The sequence below is a fragment of the Dipteris shenzhenensis genome, chromosome 19, assembly GCF_047967505.1.
Source record: "Dipteris shenzhenensis isolate YYH24624 ecotype China chromosome 19, Dip_SZ_1.0, whole genome shotgun sequence".
Taxonomy (NCBI): Eukaryota; Viridiplantae; Streptophyta; class Polypodiopsida; order Gleicheniales; family Dipteridaceae; genus Dipteris; species Dipteris shenzhenensis.
In genome coordinates this window covers 7,830,811-7,847,459 of record NC_141614.1, presented here as the reverse complement: position 1 = coordinate 7,847,459, position 16,649 = coordinate 7,830,811, and the positions used below count along the sequence as shown (strand labels likewise).

Below are 16,649 nucleotides of genomic sequence, written 5' to 3'. Positions count from 1 at the left end.
CTATACATGGTTGACTTGTTACTGAACAGTGAAGAGGGTTTTTTGGCAGTGATGCAAATTTGAAGATCGTCAATGACCTGTGCATCTTGAGTCGTGAATTTTCTGTTTTTTGTATATCTGAAATCAATCGATTTTGTGGGGGGGTTTGTCTCGTTTTGTGTGTGTCAAGGATCCCTTCTTTGGATACTAGTGCACGTGCTTTTGAACTCGAGCCCACATTGATGTTGATCCCTCGAGTTCCAGCTACAATTGGTTTTATCTTATACAAATCTCAAAGTATATGATGATTTTATCTCTGGAGCTTGGCCCAGAAGTACTCGGTATGTATTTTGAGGGTTTTCAGATTGAAGTGTTGTTCGATAAGGTTCTTGGGTATGAGTGGTCATTGCTTCTGCGAGTTAAAGAAGAGTAATGGGCAGGGGTAACTCTAGTTGATGAGAAGGACCTTCCTGGATATGTATATCACATGGAATTTTGTGAAAAAGAAGAAACTATCTGAGTGATTGTTTGTGTTTACTGGAATCAAAGGTTGGTGCGTGTGTGTTATCTTAGCTTCTTTTGTCCATACCGTTTTCTGTGTATCATTATTTTGGCGATCCAGCTGGGGAGTGCACTTTTTTAATTGGTGAGTGAAGTCCACCCAAATCAAGAAGGCCCAAGAGTTTAGAAAGGGCTCAAGATTTTCCAAGATTCTATGGTTTGCCTAATGAGGACCCTGAGAGGTTCATTGAAGGCATGGAATTTTCAGCTTTGATCAAGGATAGAAATGTTCCAGAGATTTTATTACAAATATTGTCCTTCTGTTTGATGGGAGAGCCGTTTGTGGCTGCAGAGGTTTATGGAAGCTTGCCAAAATGAGCAAGGGAAGCATAGGAATCCCACATATGATAAGGTAAGAGTTGCATTTTTAGTTCAGTTTGATTGCCAAAAAGATGCAGATGGTCTCTGGAAAGAGATGTGTGTTCTGCATCAGAAGCCAGATGAGAGTGTTGATGCTTATTTGGGAAATTTTACCATTATGTAGAATAGATGACAGTCAGCCCTTTTGCCAGAGGTCCCACCTCGCATCATCAAGAAGGACAGGTTTATTGCAGGTTTGAAGTCAGATATTCGTGTCAAAGTGGAGGTAAAAGAGCTTAGCTCTTTTGAAGATGCAGTAAGGGTTATCAGAGAAAAAGAAAGGAAGAAGAAGTTGATACAATTGGGTTATGATACGTTTGCGGTTCCAATTGTTCCAGAGATACCCATTCAGAATGAAGCTGTGCCACTCAAGGTTGAGGAGAAGAAGGAAAGATCTGTTAAGGATGAGATACATGAGATGGCTGAGATGATGAAGAATCTGAGTTTGCATCTTATGATAGGAAGAGGAAGAGGGCGTGGCGGTGTCCCAAGTGGTAGAGGAATTGGGGGTCCTTCTACTTCGAATCTTCAAGCTCCTCAGCAAGCTAAACAGGGGCAAAGGATTTATGCTCCTTATGTTCAGTGCTTTAACTGTTTAGAATGGGATCACTATAGTTCACAGTGTGACAAGCCTCCTAGAGTAGGTGGTGATGTATACTCACTTCCTCCAAATCTGAATAGCAGGTCAAATGATCATGAAGTTGAGATAAAGGAGGCTAAATCTTCAGCCAGTAATGGGGCAGCAAAGCCTACATATGAAGAGAAAGGGAAAGGGAAGCTTGTGAGTGTGCTTAATCTTGAAAGGAAGGCTGCTGATGTCATGCCCTTGGAATTGGAAGAAGATGAAGCTGATGTGTTGCCTTTTAGGAAGAGAGACAGAGAAGAAGATGTGGGCCCAAGTGCGAAGAAAAACAAGCAAGCAGAGGAGATGAAAACTTATCAAAAAAGAAAAGCAAGACAGCCAAGACGGAAGTACAAGACATCAGATTATCCTTTGGGAAAGGAACAGCTTGAATATGACTTGATTGGTGATTTGTCAAGCAGAAAAGCAGATATAACTTTTGGCCAGCTGATAGGTCTTTGTCCTAAGCTTAAGAAGTAGTGGAGGAGGGCTGTTAATACAGGCAGGAAGAAGACTTTTCGTAGAGAGGAAAAGAAGGTCATGTCTGTGGCAAAGTTATCAGATATATGTCCCACTATAGAAGCATGGCATAAGGGTTTTGATCTTGGAGAAGCATATATAGATGGTGGAGCACAAATATGTGTAATAACTCAATCTTGTGTTGGAAGATTGGGTCTTAGAATCACATCTCCATCTAACTTTCGGATAATGATGGCTAATCATGCCAAAGTTAAGAGTCTGGGGTTAATTTCAGATTTGGATGTGGAGGTGTATAATGTCCACAGCAAGGTGGATTGTCATGTTATGCCAGCAGGAATAGGGGCTTATCCTCTCATTTTGGGAAGGCCCTAGTTGAGGAAAGTGGGAGCCATCCAGAATTGGGGGAAGGGTGTGATTACAATTCACTCAGCCACAGGAAAAAAGATGAAGTTTAATATGGTAAAGCAACCCGATATTCCAAGTAGTTCTGAAGAGGAGGAAATGAGTGATACAACCAGTTTTGAAGACAGCTCAATAACATCTGAAAGTGAAGAAGCTTATGTTGCATTTATTCAAAGTGTTGAATGATTGAAGATAGATCAACCATTTGAATCTGAAATGGAAAATAAGCAGGGCAGATATGAAGAGATGGAGCAGCTTATGCAATCTAGTGACCCCCCAGTTCCAATACAAGAAGTGGTGGAACAAACTCTTAATTCAGACCTCACTTTGGAAGAGAAGGAGCAATATTATGCAATGTTAAGGAGATACCCTCATTTGTTCATCACCTCTTATGATGAAACTCGGGGATTTAGAGGAAAGCCTTAGAGGATAGAATTAAAAGAAAATACAAGGCCAGTGTTTCAAAAAATGAGAACGCTAAACCCAGAACAAAAGTGGAGGTGCTTCGAGAGGAAGTGGTAAAGCTTTTGAAGGATGATATAATCTATCATGTTGTTCATTCAGATTGGGCCAGCCCGGTGCTTATAGTACCTAAGAAAGATGGAAAGTGGAGAATATGTGTAGATTATAAGCCACTTAATGCTTTGACAAAAAGCAATCATCATCCATTGCCCCATATGGATGACATACTGGACAGAGTTGCTGGTCATCAAATATACAGCCTTTGTGATGACTATTCAGGATACTTTCAGATGGAGATAGCCCCAAAAGATCAGGTTAAGACAACATTTATTACTCCTTGGGGATGTTTCAGTTACAGGAAGATGCCTTTTGGTCTAAAGAATGCCCCTTCTCATTACCAAGAGAACACTGATGAGGTACTTGCTCCGTTTCTTGACAAGTTTTGTAAAGCTTTCATTGATGATATCTGTGTATATAGTGATCGGGGTGATGAGCAACACTTGCAGATTTACTTACATATAAGGAGAAGCCAATTTTCGTCAAAGAAGTTGAAGAGAAGGAGGAAAGGCAGGAGCAGATTTTAGAAAACAGTTTTTTGCTTTTCTTTGATGGATCATTCAAAAAAATCTTAAACAAAGCTACAGGGGGAATTGTAATTTATGACCCTCAAGGTGAAATGATATTTAAAACAGGCTTAGAGCTGAAGGTGGGCAGCAACAATGAAGCTGAATATCAGCTCTGTTTGAAGGTTTGCAGAGAAGTATAAAGATGGGAATAAAAAGACTTGCGATCAAAGGAGATTCTCTTCTGGTTGTGAAGCAAATACTGGGAATTTGGAAGACAAAGCATCAACACTTAAAGGATTGGATTGTGGCTGTAAAGAAACAGTTAAAGTATTTTGATAAATGGATACTCCAGCATATAGACAGAAGCAAAAATCAAGAAGCTCATGATGCTGCTTGTAATAAAGAGGAAGTACAGGTTTATGCAATCAGTATTCAAGAGCCTTGGTATAAAGGGAGAGAATCATTAGCAAAGAAGGAAACTTTTCTCATGACAGGTAGAATTCCAGGAGAGGTTTCAAAAGGGAAAAGGCAAAGGTTTGTGAAGGCACAAAAGGGCTGACTGCCATCCATTCCACAAAATGGTGAAATTTCCCAAATAAGCATCAACACTCTAGTCTGGCTTCTGATGCAAAACACACATCTCTCTCCGGAGACCATTTGCATCTTTTTGGCAAGCAAACCGAGCTAAAAATGCAACTCTTACCTATCATATGTGGGATTCCTATGCTCCCCTTGCTCATTTTGGTAGGCTTCCATAAACCTCTACAGCCACAAACGGGGCTCCCCCATCAAACAGAAGGACAATATTTGTAATAAAACCTCTCGAACGTTTGTATCCTTGATCAAAGCTGAAAACTCCATGCCTTCAATGAACCTCTCAGGGTCCTCATTAGGCAAACCATAGAATCTTGGAAAATCTTGAGCCATTTCCAAACTCTTGGGCCTTCTTAATTTGGATGGACTTCACTCACCAATTAAAAAAGTGCACTCCCCAGCAGGATCGCCAAATCAATGATACACAGAAAACGGTATGGACAAAAGAAGCTAAGATAACACACACGCACCAACCTTTGATTCCAGTAAACGCAAACAATCACTCAGATAGTTTCTTCTTCTTCACAAAATTCCATGTGATATACATACTCAGGAAGGTCCTCCTCATCAACTAGAGTTACCCCTGCCCATTACTCTTCTTTCACCCGCTAAAGCAATGACCACTCATACCCAAGAACCTTATTGAACAACACTTCAATCTGAAAACCCTTAAAATACACACCGAGTACTTCTGGGCCAAGCTCCAGAGATCATCATATACTTTCAGATTTGTATAAGAGAAAACCAACTGTAGTTGGAACTCGAGGGATCAGCAGCAATGTGGGCTCGAGTTCAAGAGCACGTGCACCAGTATCCAGAGCAAGGATCCTTGACACACATGCACTGATCTCTGCAGCAAGCATCTTCCCTCTCAACGACGATCGAAGAGCAACGGCCTCTCATAGATAAGCTCCATTCGTCACCTCATCAAGCAAGGGAATGCTTCAGCGTCTCTTTGACGACCTCTGCAATCACCTACTAGCCTCTCGTCCAAAAAGTCACGAACGATCCTTCCATCAAACATCCCATCGATCAACTCCACCCGTCAACCAGAGCATCCCTCTTCTAGATCACGTAGCCACCTTGCATGCTATCCAGAAACGCCAATATCCTAATCACGTAACACCTCGCCATCCAGAAAGCTTGAGAAGGGATTCACGTAATCACATTCACATGCACACCCTCCTTTCCAAATCAATTCAGCCACCTCAGCTTCATTCAGCCACCTCAACAACGACATTTTACCACTCTCAAAGATTTTCCCCCAAATTCATACACCAAGCATTAAATGCTCATTTTCCAAACCTTAGACGTTGATGCACACATGGTTCTAGTTAGGCATTCAATCACTTACATGCCACTTCTAATCTCCTTAGATCAAACCAACTCAACTCATGGGAAGTTCACATGACTCAAGACAAGAGGAAAAACACTCGTGACATTATAAACTGTTGGTAAACTGAAGGGAAAGCATGGAGTGAACACAAACTGAGAATTCTTGCTTATGGAATGAAGAAAGGTGAGGTCCTTAAGTAGGCACCTCTTACATGATCACTGACATCACTGATGACCTCTGAGCTCCACAATCATCTCCTCAATCTGCTCCTAGATTCTCTCAATCATCCTATGTGGCTTCTACCACCACCTAACAGTGCTTATGGGCTCCTAACTGCGCCTCTAGCACACACACATAGAAACCAAGGTGTGCCTGGGACATACACCTTGAGATATCCCAACATACCCCCCCTCAAGGGAATGCCTCAAGCTATGTCAAGGATACAGCTAGCACAAGGTGTCACATGCCATCTCATGGTGGTCATGGATCTATCAATGGCTAGGATCTCAAGCTAGTAAGGGTTCCCATGGGTGTAAGGTAAACAAAAGGGATACAAAAGACCTTCCAATGGTTATCTCCCCTGCATGTACATGCACACAATGTCTGCAAGAGGTACCATGGAGCAAAAGCACATACACATGGCCTACATCATATGGTGACCAGAGGTGTTTACAAAACACACAATAGTTTATTTCATTCATTTTGGAGGACTATCCAGGCTGAGTACCTTGACTCAACAAAAAAGAGAGATCTGGAGCATACATGGAGATGATTCAAAAAGCATAATCTTCATAGGATGCCTCATCTTGTGGAGGCACATCAACTAAAAGTAGATTGGCATTTTCTGACTTTAAAGTTGCTTTCTTTTTTGCTCTACAAAACTTTTCATGGTGATTATTTTTGCCACAGTGTTTGCATGGATTGATCTTGAAGCAATCTTTTGAGAGGTGATTAGTCTTCCCACAATGATTGCAAGGTGAAAACTTGCCCTTCTGAATTTTTATGGCATAGGTTGTGTCATTGCCTTTCCGGAGTTCCATGTGCCTTTCTTCTTCTTGAAGGGCAGAAATAAGACCTTCAAGATTAGGATTAGGAAGATTTTTCAAAGTGGTAACAACATGATCATAATCTTCATGCATACTCTTGAGCAGCACTGCCATAGCATCATCTGTAGTGATAGGAGAGTTGATAGAAGCAAGTTGAGTCATGAGACTCCGCATGTAATTGACATGGGCAGCCAATGGAGTGCCACTGACCATCTTCAATTCAAAGAAAGCAATCTTAAGTGACAATTTTGAGATGTGAGAGCTAGCACCAAAAATAATGTCAAGCTTCTGCCAAGCTTCTGAAGAAGACTCTAAGTCAGAGATGTGATGAATATAGTCATCTCCTAAGGCAAGAGCAATGATGCCATAGGCTTTCTCCTCTCTAGCAGTATCTCTTGCCGGGTGTGTCGGAGCTGAGGATTCTCCAGCATTGGAGGCTGTTGAAGAATAAGTTGAAGCCGGTTTAACAAGCCCCCAGAGGTTTTCCCTCATTAATGCAAACTTGACCTTCATCTGCCATGTGTGGAAGCCCTTACCATTGAACTTATCCATATTCAAGATGGTAGCCATGAGAGGGTCTAACCCAGAATGGGCAGTGTCTACTCTCTTACAAGGCAAGAAAGAGTTGAAGAGCTTCAAAAAACAAGCATTTAGAGTAGCAAAGGCTTGCAACCAAAATCCATACTACAAATCAATGATGTTTTCACTTGCATGCTTCATAGAGGTGACTAAATGAAAGTATTCCAAGCAAATCCAGGTATAGCAACTTAAAAGAAAGTTGTAGCCACAGTTGTACTGATGCTTTTCAAAACTTTAAAACCTCAGAAATGCTAAAGTAGCATCTAATGTAGCATCACACTCACAACCTTGTCAAAACTGTCCAAAACAGAGGCCTGAACTTGGAGGGCTTGTATCTCACTCTTCAAAGCAAAGAAAAGAGGGCTTTCTGAAGCAAAAGAAAGCTCATATACCAGAGAAGATCCAGCACAGAGGTTGGGCGAAATGGCGCGCTATTTTGCCCGGGGGAGTTGCTGCAGGCTGAACCTGAGTTTTGACGATTTCTCCTTCGTTACTGAACCAAATGAGCTGAAAAATGACTCAAAATGTTCGTCTTGAGGTACACAGAGAAACCAAGGTGTGCCTGGGGCATACACCTTGAGATATCCCAACATAAACATGTGACACAGGACAACATTTCGGAGCACATGGTATCACGTCACCACATAGACAATGTTGGAAACCATGCTCTGGATTATCCTGGTGCTCCCACATTGCATTTCATCATATCCCACGAGCCCCTGCAAAGACATTTACAATCTCAAAAGAATATTTACATCAATACAAAGCCTTTTGATGGGAGTGCCCATTGACTCAAAACCATCACCCACTAGCTATGTGCATACCTATGTGCCTACCCTCAAACATGCAACAAGTGAAAAAACTATTGACATTTTTTGGCATATCACCGTTTCTCTCAGGTTTGGGCAAAGTTCAATTTCTCGTTTCACAAGCTGTACTTCACTTGGGTTTTTATGCAAAAAACAAAAACACACTTCTACCTCTTCATTGCAATGAAAAGTGAATCATCATGCCAATCTTGTTCCAGAAGCAGTTTTGAGGCGAGCAATGCAAATAGGAAAAAACAACAGGATGCACGAAGTTATGCATTCTGATTTCTGAAATTGGATCGAGAGAGTCCAAAAGACCTAGTAATTAAACCTGTGTAATGACTTTATGATCTCCTAACCACATTAACACCCAAAGTACAGGGTACCTTGCTGTGCATGTGGAGCAAGTTGGCCACCTCAAAATTTCAAGATAAACAAAACAAAAATCAAGTAAAAGTCTGTGAGAGAATTCACCATGCATGTAGTGCACAACAGCAGAAGCAATCTTTAACCAAGAATAGTTCCCACACGAGAGAGAGAGAGAGAGAGAGAGAGAGAGAGAGAGAGAGAGAGAAAGTTTGTCTATGAGATTGTAAGAACCTCATACAATGAGCTGAAAGGGTCGAGCCTCTAAGCGGGCATCAACATCCAAGACAAATATAACATATCCAAAATCATAGAGATATCAATAAATAAGAAATCTCTCTAATCCCATGCAGAGGCTGTGATGTGGCACCAGTGTGATGATCATCCAGATGCTAGCAGAGGGGGCAAGCCCAAGTGGGAACCCGGCAATGTGGGAGGATGCAGTAGAATGAAACCTGTGATGGGGCATCGACGATGATCAGATGTGAGGTCTGTTGTGGTCTCCTAGTTATGGCCTTGCAACGGACGAGTGCCACTGTCACCCCCGTCGTCAGTCATGCCTGTGGTCTGTTGAGCATGAAGAGAAGGTCTCCCAATCTATATGTGCCTCAACCCACTCACAGATCTGCCGTGTCTCTCTCTGGTCCTTGGGTCCGCCATCTCCCCGAGGCCTGCTGGTCCGTGCTGACTAACTGGAAAAACTCGGTGATCATGCTCTGAGTGGAGTCCAATTGTATACCCTAATCTCGCCTATGTGTCTTGATCATGTGTCGGATGGCCTCATGAATCAGAGTCACTGGCATTGCTGATCTGGGTAGGACAAGAAACTAGTTAAGGGTTCGAAGCCATCCTTGAAAAAGACTGTGATAGCAACCTCGGAACTAATAGTATGCAGGGCATCTGAAATCAAAGCGCTCCTTCTACTCAATCTCTTCAATCACAAAGTACAGATGCGACCCTGTCTGGGTATGCCCTCAGGCCACCCACTCTCGATACAAATTCTATGTGAGGAGACACAATCTGTCCGATCGATATCCTCAAGGAATGGGGGAGGTGGAACTGTGAATATCCTGGTGGGTCAATGAAGCCCTCTGAAATCTGCAAGCAGTGGTCCCTCTAGAAGCTGAGCTTCACAGTAAGCTCGTTGGGTGCAAACCAAGTCCTGAATGTGTATAACGGTAAGAGATCCTCCAAAAAAACCTGGTTCATCTCATGATATGTGAGCGGAACTGGGGGGGGAGGGGGGCACATCAATGCTATACTGAAAGGGAGGTAATCTGTAGATCTGTATAAACATAGCCCAATCAGGCTGAAAGTGAAGCTCCATCACATGATCAGAATAAATTCTTGAAGCCACAGTCTCCTCCATTGGATGTCCCTTGTACAACTCTTGAGAGAGGAGGTGACACTCTTGCTCTTTGCAATGCAAGGGAACTGAATACGCTAGAGAGTAAGAATATATCAAGCCCATGGAAGTGCACAGCACAAAGAACCCCAACCAGCCAGCCAACTAACCCAAAGGCCAACCAGCAACCAACTCACACATGGCAGGCCAACTGTCATGTCAGCTAGTCGACTGCCACGTCAGCCTAACGACATGCCACATGAGCATTGGCTACCATGCCAACATCGTACAGCCCATGTGGCTGTTTATCATGTCAGCAGCCTGCAGATTCTACAACATCAGCATCATACCAGTCCATACAGCTGCCCACAGACTACATCAGCACCTCGCCATGTGGCCAGAATGCTACGTCGCCGCCTCGGGTGGCTGTGTGCCACCTCTACATCATTATGGATGTATGATGATCTAGCCAGCCATATACTGTCCTGAACATGCACCCCATCTCATCAGGATAATGGTTCACTGCATACTGATTCTCATGCATCTATCCTTCTTCTACACTACCATGCTCATGGCTTCTCATTTGGGGGCCTTATAGAGGAGCAACTAAGCTGAACAAAGGGTAACAAAGCATGGAGAATCGACTTCCAACAAGGCCCTCAACTAATGAATGTCTATAGCTCCTCAATCTCATTCAAACATTGAAAACCAATGAGGAAAACTATTTAAGATGGTTTAGAGCTAGGTCCAAACACCAAGGTACCTCAGATTCAATAGGGCTTTTCTTAGAAACTTTTGCTGGTGCACCATTCGGAACACTCATGCAATTCATGAATCCTGCTTCTTCCATTGATAGCTTGTCTATCTCTCCTTCAACCTGAAAATTATAGACAGCCTCAGTCACAAATCACAATAAGTTGGATACAGAACCTCAACATGAGAACACCATGTGAAAGTCTCACAATAATTATGTGATCCGCAGCCTTTATGTCATCTAGACCATAAAATATGTTCAATGCATCCTTCTCCTGCCAGAAAGTAATACAAACCAGGATTAATTCAACAAACTAAAATTTAAAAAAACTGCCAACAACAATCTGTGCCTGCTGAGAAATTGAAAGGAAAAAACGTACGACTCTTACTTGCCAAAAAAGCTTCTCCAAAGTTCGATATTTGCAATTTACTATCTTCCCATTCTTTCTGTACGGAAATGCAATTGCAAGCTGCCATAGAAGTTACGAAGAGATGTCATGACAAACAGTATACATAAGAGATAAGCATTATGATCTACACTATCAACATGCTTACCCCTTTAGACGAGCTTTTTTGCCTCACTCCATTGCGAACAAGAGTTTCTTTTGAGATTCCTCTTGAGGCAAAATATGATATCACCTACAAAAACAAAGCCAACATTTCCACAATTCATGAAATCAGATTTCTTCTTGAGCTTGCAAAACATTGTCACTAGATCTAGGTCAGTCATGTTATGATCTAATCAGTTCAGAAATATGTTCTACTACCGTTAGTTCACATGTACAATTGAGTCAAAACATAGAAAATGTAATGAGTTACTTCCTCCTTGCATGTACCTGCATATGCAATCGTCTTTCTTATCTTTACACTCCCAACCTCCCCCCTCCCCCCCCCCCCCCCCAAAAAAAAAAAAAACCTTCTTCAGCAACCAAGCCCACATTTCGCTATTTGTTTGTCTCAACAACACAATGCTTCTTCTAACAAAACACCAAAGTGATTCCTCTTTAGGATTAGGGCAAGGCTGCAGTAGGAGAAGAATATGCAGCAGCCTCCAATCCCCATCTATCGTTCAACACTTCAATTCAGTGAGCTAAAAGCATGCTCAAAGGATGTGGTCACCGCCGACGATATATATATACCTTTGTAAGACTGGAATAAATCCAATTGTACAAATTCAGATTTCTCTTATTCTAAAGTTCAAAATTCTACAAAGAAAATACAAAAGAAAATGAAAGAGAAGAAAGATGAGGTAACCAAAAGATGTGGTCACAGCCAATGATGATACAAGTGGAGTAAATGAGGAAACTACAAAGGTAGTAGTAATGATTTTTCAAAGAAGGACCACAACAAGACAAAATAAAGAAGAAAAACAGCTATTGGCCACCAAAGCAAGCAAAAAGGGCTCCTGATGCACCATCCAATTCCTTTCCACATGCCCATAAACAGAGAAAAGCATATTCTAAATAATGATAGCGAATCATACCCCTTGATCCTACTTTTAGAGTTTCGGAAGCTTGATATTCACTTCCCTGCAGTCAAGCAATGAAAATTGTCTCTTGCTTCCATGCATCTCAAACAGCGACGCAATTCTGTGGTAGCACAAATTGCATACATATCAGATAGTCCTCTCACAAGAGAGCTCACTCAGTTCTCAACTTCTCACAAATTGTATACATATCAAACAGTCCTCTCACACGTGAGCTCACTCAGTTGACATGGCTCAAGGGTCCAATGAGTCAATTGTATCACTGTAACGATCGTTTCACACAACTCGCAGTACGACTGTAGAGAAAGATAGCTTAGCAATTTCTCCAGGGTTGAGATTTTTAATTGTCAATGATGCACAAAGGTTCCACTAGGGAGCATTCTTATGAACAAAATACTGATTCTTTAAGAGCCGATATGGTAATGTGCAACACCGAAAGGCAGCAAAAAATTGCATACATCTTTGTCAACATATAGATCTTTATTATTGAATCAATTAATTTGGTGGAATAGTAAAAACATTACGTAAAAACAAAGATATTCAGGATTTGGGAATCTTTTTCAATGAAGCCACATATTGACGGAAACCCAATTTTACTTGTCACCTTGATAGCATAGGATGGAGCAGGTCATTTTCACAATCGAAAGAAAAATGTAGTTTTCCGGCTTAAATCTCATTATTGTTATACCCATTCTTTGCGTTGATAATATGATCATGACAAGTGTTCGATATTGAGTAGTGTGGTGTGAACACCCCTTGGGCCCTTTTCACCTCCAATTAGGAGGGTTTTTTCTTATGTTAGAGGTACATAACCCCATTTTGGTTTTGTACGTTTTGACATTTCATAATAGCACTTTAGCCTTCTTTTGCTCTCCACGACTGATTTGTTCTACTCCACTCTCTATCTTCCTCTACCCCAAAAACTTACAAGTTGGTATCAAATCCTTGCTACTCTATGAACTCAAGCTAGTCTTGCTTCAAGAGAAGTTCCTCCAACAAAACAACTTCTTTTCCAAGGAAAGATTGATGGGTGAAGACAAGATAGGGCCCAATGCACGATGGAGTAAGGGTGGGAGCGGCTCCTGGTTGTTAATGCAACCATTTGTCTGAAATCAAGACAAAACACACAAACTAAAGTTGCCCCTGCCTCTTCGTCATTCGGTGTCAGACAGACCTATTTCGTGCACTGCCTCAGAGACTTGCATCATCATCACCTCCAACTAACCAATCTCCTAGCATCGACCTACATCATCATCTACAAGAGTATCGTCATCCGGTAGAACCTTATAAGCAACAACAATTGCTTCAAAATACGCTCAACTGCCGAATTCTGCCTATTCAAGCCATCGTAGTTTGAATCAAGTCGTTACCTTACTTTATTGGAGCCATGGACCGCTTGTTTCTTACCACTACCTTGTTACCTAAGGTCGTCTTTTGATATTTCATCTTTTTATTGCCACTGTCTGCTCGTTTTCTGCCGAGATCTGCAATTTGTTGTTCATGGGAACCTATGAAGGGGATCCGATGTCAAAACACTTGACAACTCCAAGATCTTTGTGAGCAGTTGCTCGATATTAATGAAGTCATTCCAGACAATCAATTCATTTTGAAGTCTTTGCCAAAGTCATACTTACATCACTCGGCTCCTTCGGCCACCTCGAGGGAGGCTCTCGACACATGCTCTCGGGGACGCACAGGCGTCCCTACTATCAAGCCCACAAAAAGGGCAAGTGTCATTATTGCAAAAAGTTGGAGCACTTCATTAGCAAATGCAAGAAAAGAAAAGCAAAGAAGAAGAGAGAGAATCTGGCACTTTGGTTATAGCTTCTAGTCATTCCAATGCAAATAAGGATGATACTTCAGCAACTTTGTGGCTAAACAATCGGCTTTTAATTTTGTGCAGTTATGATGCCAAACATGAAGTTGCATCACTTCTTTTATAGCCACAGAAGACCTTTCAAACACATCACATGCAAAGATCAGCTAGCTTGCCTTCTGCAATAGCAAGCAATGATCTTTTTGGTATGCTTGCTCCTAAACAATGAAGACACGATTGAAGGCACCAACTACCCCACGTGGTCATACAAGATGCGTCATGCATTGGTGGCCAAGAACTTATGGAACATTATTGCAGGTTTTGAGGTGAGACCTCTGCCATAGGCATCTCTTGCCACTACAGCCGCCACGACGGGTGGTGATAATGACATTGACTCTTCATCATTTGCCTCTGATGCCGTAGTGTCTCCTACTCAGGATCAGATCACATGGGATCACAGAGATACTCAAGCTCATGCCTTGATAGTGTTGTTGGTTAAAAGGATGATAATCCCTCACAACAGATCTTACAGGACTACAAAGGATGCTTGGGATAAGTTAGCCTCATTGTATCAAATTCACAATGAAGCATGGGTTGCATACCTACCAAAGCAATTGAAGATGGATGAAGAGCAAGTGGCATTTGACTAAGGTCAAGGATTTCAAAGATCAGCTGGCTAGCACTGACGAGGTTATACAAAAAGTCAGCTTGTGTGTGTGGACTTCACGACTCATATTAGGGGTTTGCTACCACATTGAGGTTGGTCCCAACCATTATAGATTTGACCAGCTGGTGACTCTCTTGTTGCAAAAGGAGCAGAGCATATGGGTCATGCAAAAACAGCAAAGCCTAGTGGTAAAACCAAAGCACAATTGCGGTATTACTTCAGATGCCAACGATAGTGCAGAAAAGAAAAAGAAGAAATGCAATTACTGCAGCAAACCATGTCATAATATCTCTGAATGCCGAAAGCACATAGAGTCAAAGAAGAAGAAGAAGCACTCTACCTTGCAGTTACTAATTTCTCTTCTCATGAGAAGGATGAATCAGCCAATGAGGCTCAGCATGATTGGTTACATGTGAGCGGGAAGGTAGTACTATATCATAGGCCTCTATCCGGGAGACCTGCTGGCCATAGATCCTATAAGCTGGTGACACTGGATCAATGAAGAAAGCGTGCCCGCCCGCTGTGAGCCATGCTACCATCCCCCAAGTGAAGTCCCTCTGCCTCCGTTGAGTACTGGCCACTATCCGAAAGGACACAAGCCAGATCCTCTGCGCTGCTACACAACCCCACAAGCAATAAAAGATCGTCTCCAACACGCCCTCTGCACAACAAAGGCACCTGCCGTCAACTCACATCTGCTCTAGCCAAGGGCCGATGTGCAATCCTCCATAAGCCATCAAGCGAAAAAAGTAGATCTTCCGTGGTCTCAGGCTTGTCCAGAGATGAGGCCAGAATCATGAGACTTGGGAACATCCTGCTCTACCCAGTGTCTCTTCCTCAATGGGGTCCAAGCTGCAGCCTCTAACTGAATCCATCAGCCCCCAGCCAGAACCACTCCCCTGGGTCCCACTGCAAATCGCAACGAGGCCGGCCTTGTTAGCACTTAGCCCTGGTATGACCTTGTAGGCTAGTCTTAGGACTCAGTCAACCCTTAGGTTGACTTCATTGGTCAACCATATGGTTGACTTCAGGGTCATATAGGCCACCCCTTTGTACTTTCTCATTATCCATTTGCAAGTACTTCATGTTCCTTCAGCTTGTTTGCTCCCTTGAATTCCTCTCCGTTTCCATTGCTTCCCGCACCCAATAGTGGTATCAGAGCAGATTCTCTTGTTCCTACCTGCCTCCCCTCGTGCTCAAGCATTGCTCCTACTTGCCATTTTGCTCCAGCTCAGTTCGGTGCCTCATTTCATTGCCGAAAACCTGTTTTTTGACCAAACATATAGCCCAACGGCTGTTTTTTGACTTCTTGAGGTCCGATTTCAACATTTTTCGAAGTTTCTAAGCTGCCTACATACAAACGACCATGTCCCGCGCCATTTCGGCCCCCAAAAAAAAAGGTCCGTACAATTGGTACAAACTTGTATGGACATGTGTGCGGCGGTGCCAAGAATCCGTACGGCCTGTCAAAAGTTGATTTCGAGCATTTTTTGACTGTTTTTGGGGTATTCTGCTCAGATTTTGGACTCGTTTCAGTCATCCGGGCCTTCCTCCAGCTGCTCCAACCTGCTCTCGCACGATTTTGGTAGGATTTGCTCCCTCTTGACTCAAAATCTGCCTGGCACAGTTGGGTTTGAAGCTTTTCATCCTCTTTTATGTCACATTTGCACACATTGCAGTGACATTGAGGTGATTTTGCTCTAGAAATTGGGGCTTTTGTGTCACATTTGCAGATTTTGCAGTGACATTTACTCCTTTTGGTCACATTTTGGGACTTTTGCAGTATTTGCCCTATTTTGACTCCACTTCAACTCCGACACTGGGGATTTTGGATCTATTGCTGGAAGATTGCGGGATATTTTCAGATAAGTAGGTTATTTTGTCACATTTGCCTAAATAGCAATGACATTTGGCTACTTTGATATGAAATTGGGGGTTTTTCACCGACATTGGCAAGACATTGCGACAGATTTGGTCACATTTGCAAAATTACAGCTTATTTTAGGGCTTTTACCAATTTGCCCTCTTTTTGGCATAATTGTCCTCTCCAAATTTGGGGCTTTTGCCAGATTTGCTGATATTTGCAGCATTCTTTGCTTGACAAAACCAAATTTGGGTTCTATTTGCATTTGCCATTTGATTTGAGCTATTTGTCCTTTGACATTTGTGGCATTCAACCACCATTTGGGACAGATTCAGCTCAGATTTGCATTGGACAGATTTGCAAACATTTGCCCTTTGATTTGGGCTGGTCATTTGTAGGATAGCTATTTGCAGGGGGGTCCTTTGATTGGACAGATACTTTCTTGCATGTCATTTTTTGGGGGCAGCTTGTGCATTTTGCTCAGTGTTTGAGCAGCCATCTTGGCATTGACACTTGCAGACATTTGCTGTCATTTTTTGTCTGACATTTCCTGCCA

General features: G+C 42.4%; 1 protein-coding gene across 2 annotated transcripts in view; it reads right to left on the bottom strand.

Moving 5' to 3' along the window:
• LOC147890016 (primase-helicase Twinkle, chloroplastic/mitochondrial-like) overlaps positions 1–16,649 on the bottom strand; it is a 65,434-nt gene that overhangs the window by 36,356 nt on the left and 12,429 nt on the right. For both annotated transcript variants that reach the window (XM_087390387.1, XM_087390388.1), the window contains 4 exons: positions 10,816–10,899; positions 10,650–10,730; positions 10,470–10,535; positions 10,271–10,384 (listed from right to left, as the gene is read on the bottom strand). In XM_087390387.1, the coding sequence (XP_087246513.1) occupies positions 10,271–10,384; positions 10,470–10,535; positions 10,650–10,730; positions 10,816–10,899 (345 nt within the window). The remainder of the gene's footprint in view (positions 1–10,270; positions 10,385–10,469; positions 10,536–10,649; positions 10,731–10,815; positions 10,900–16,649) is intronic.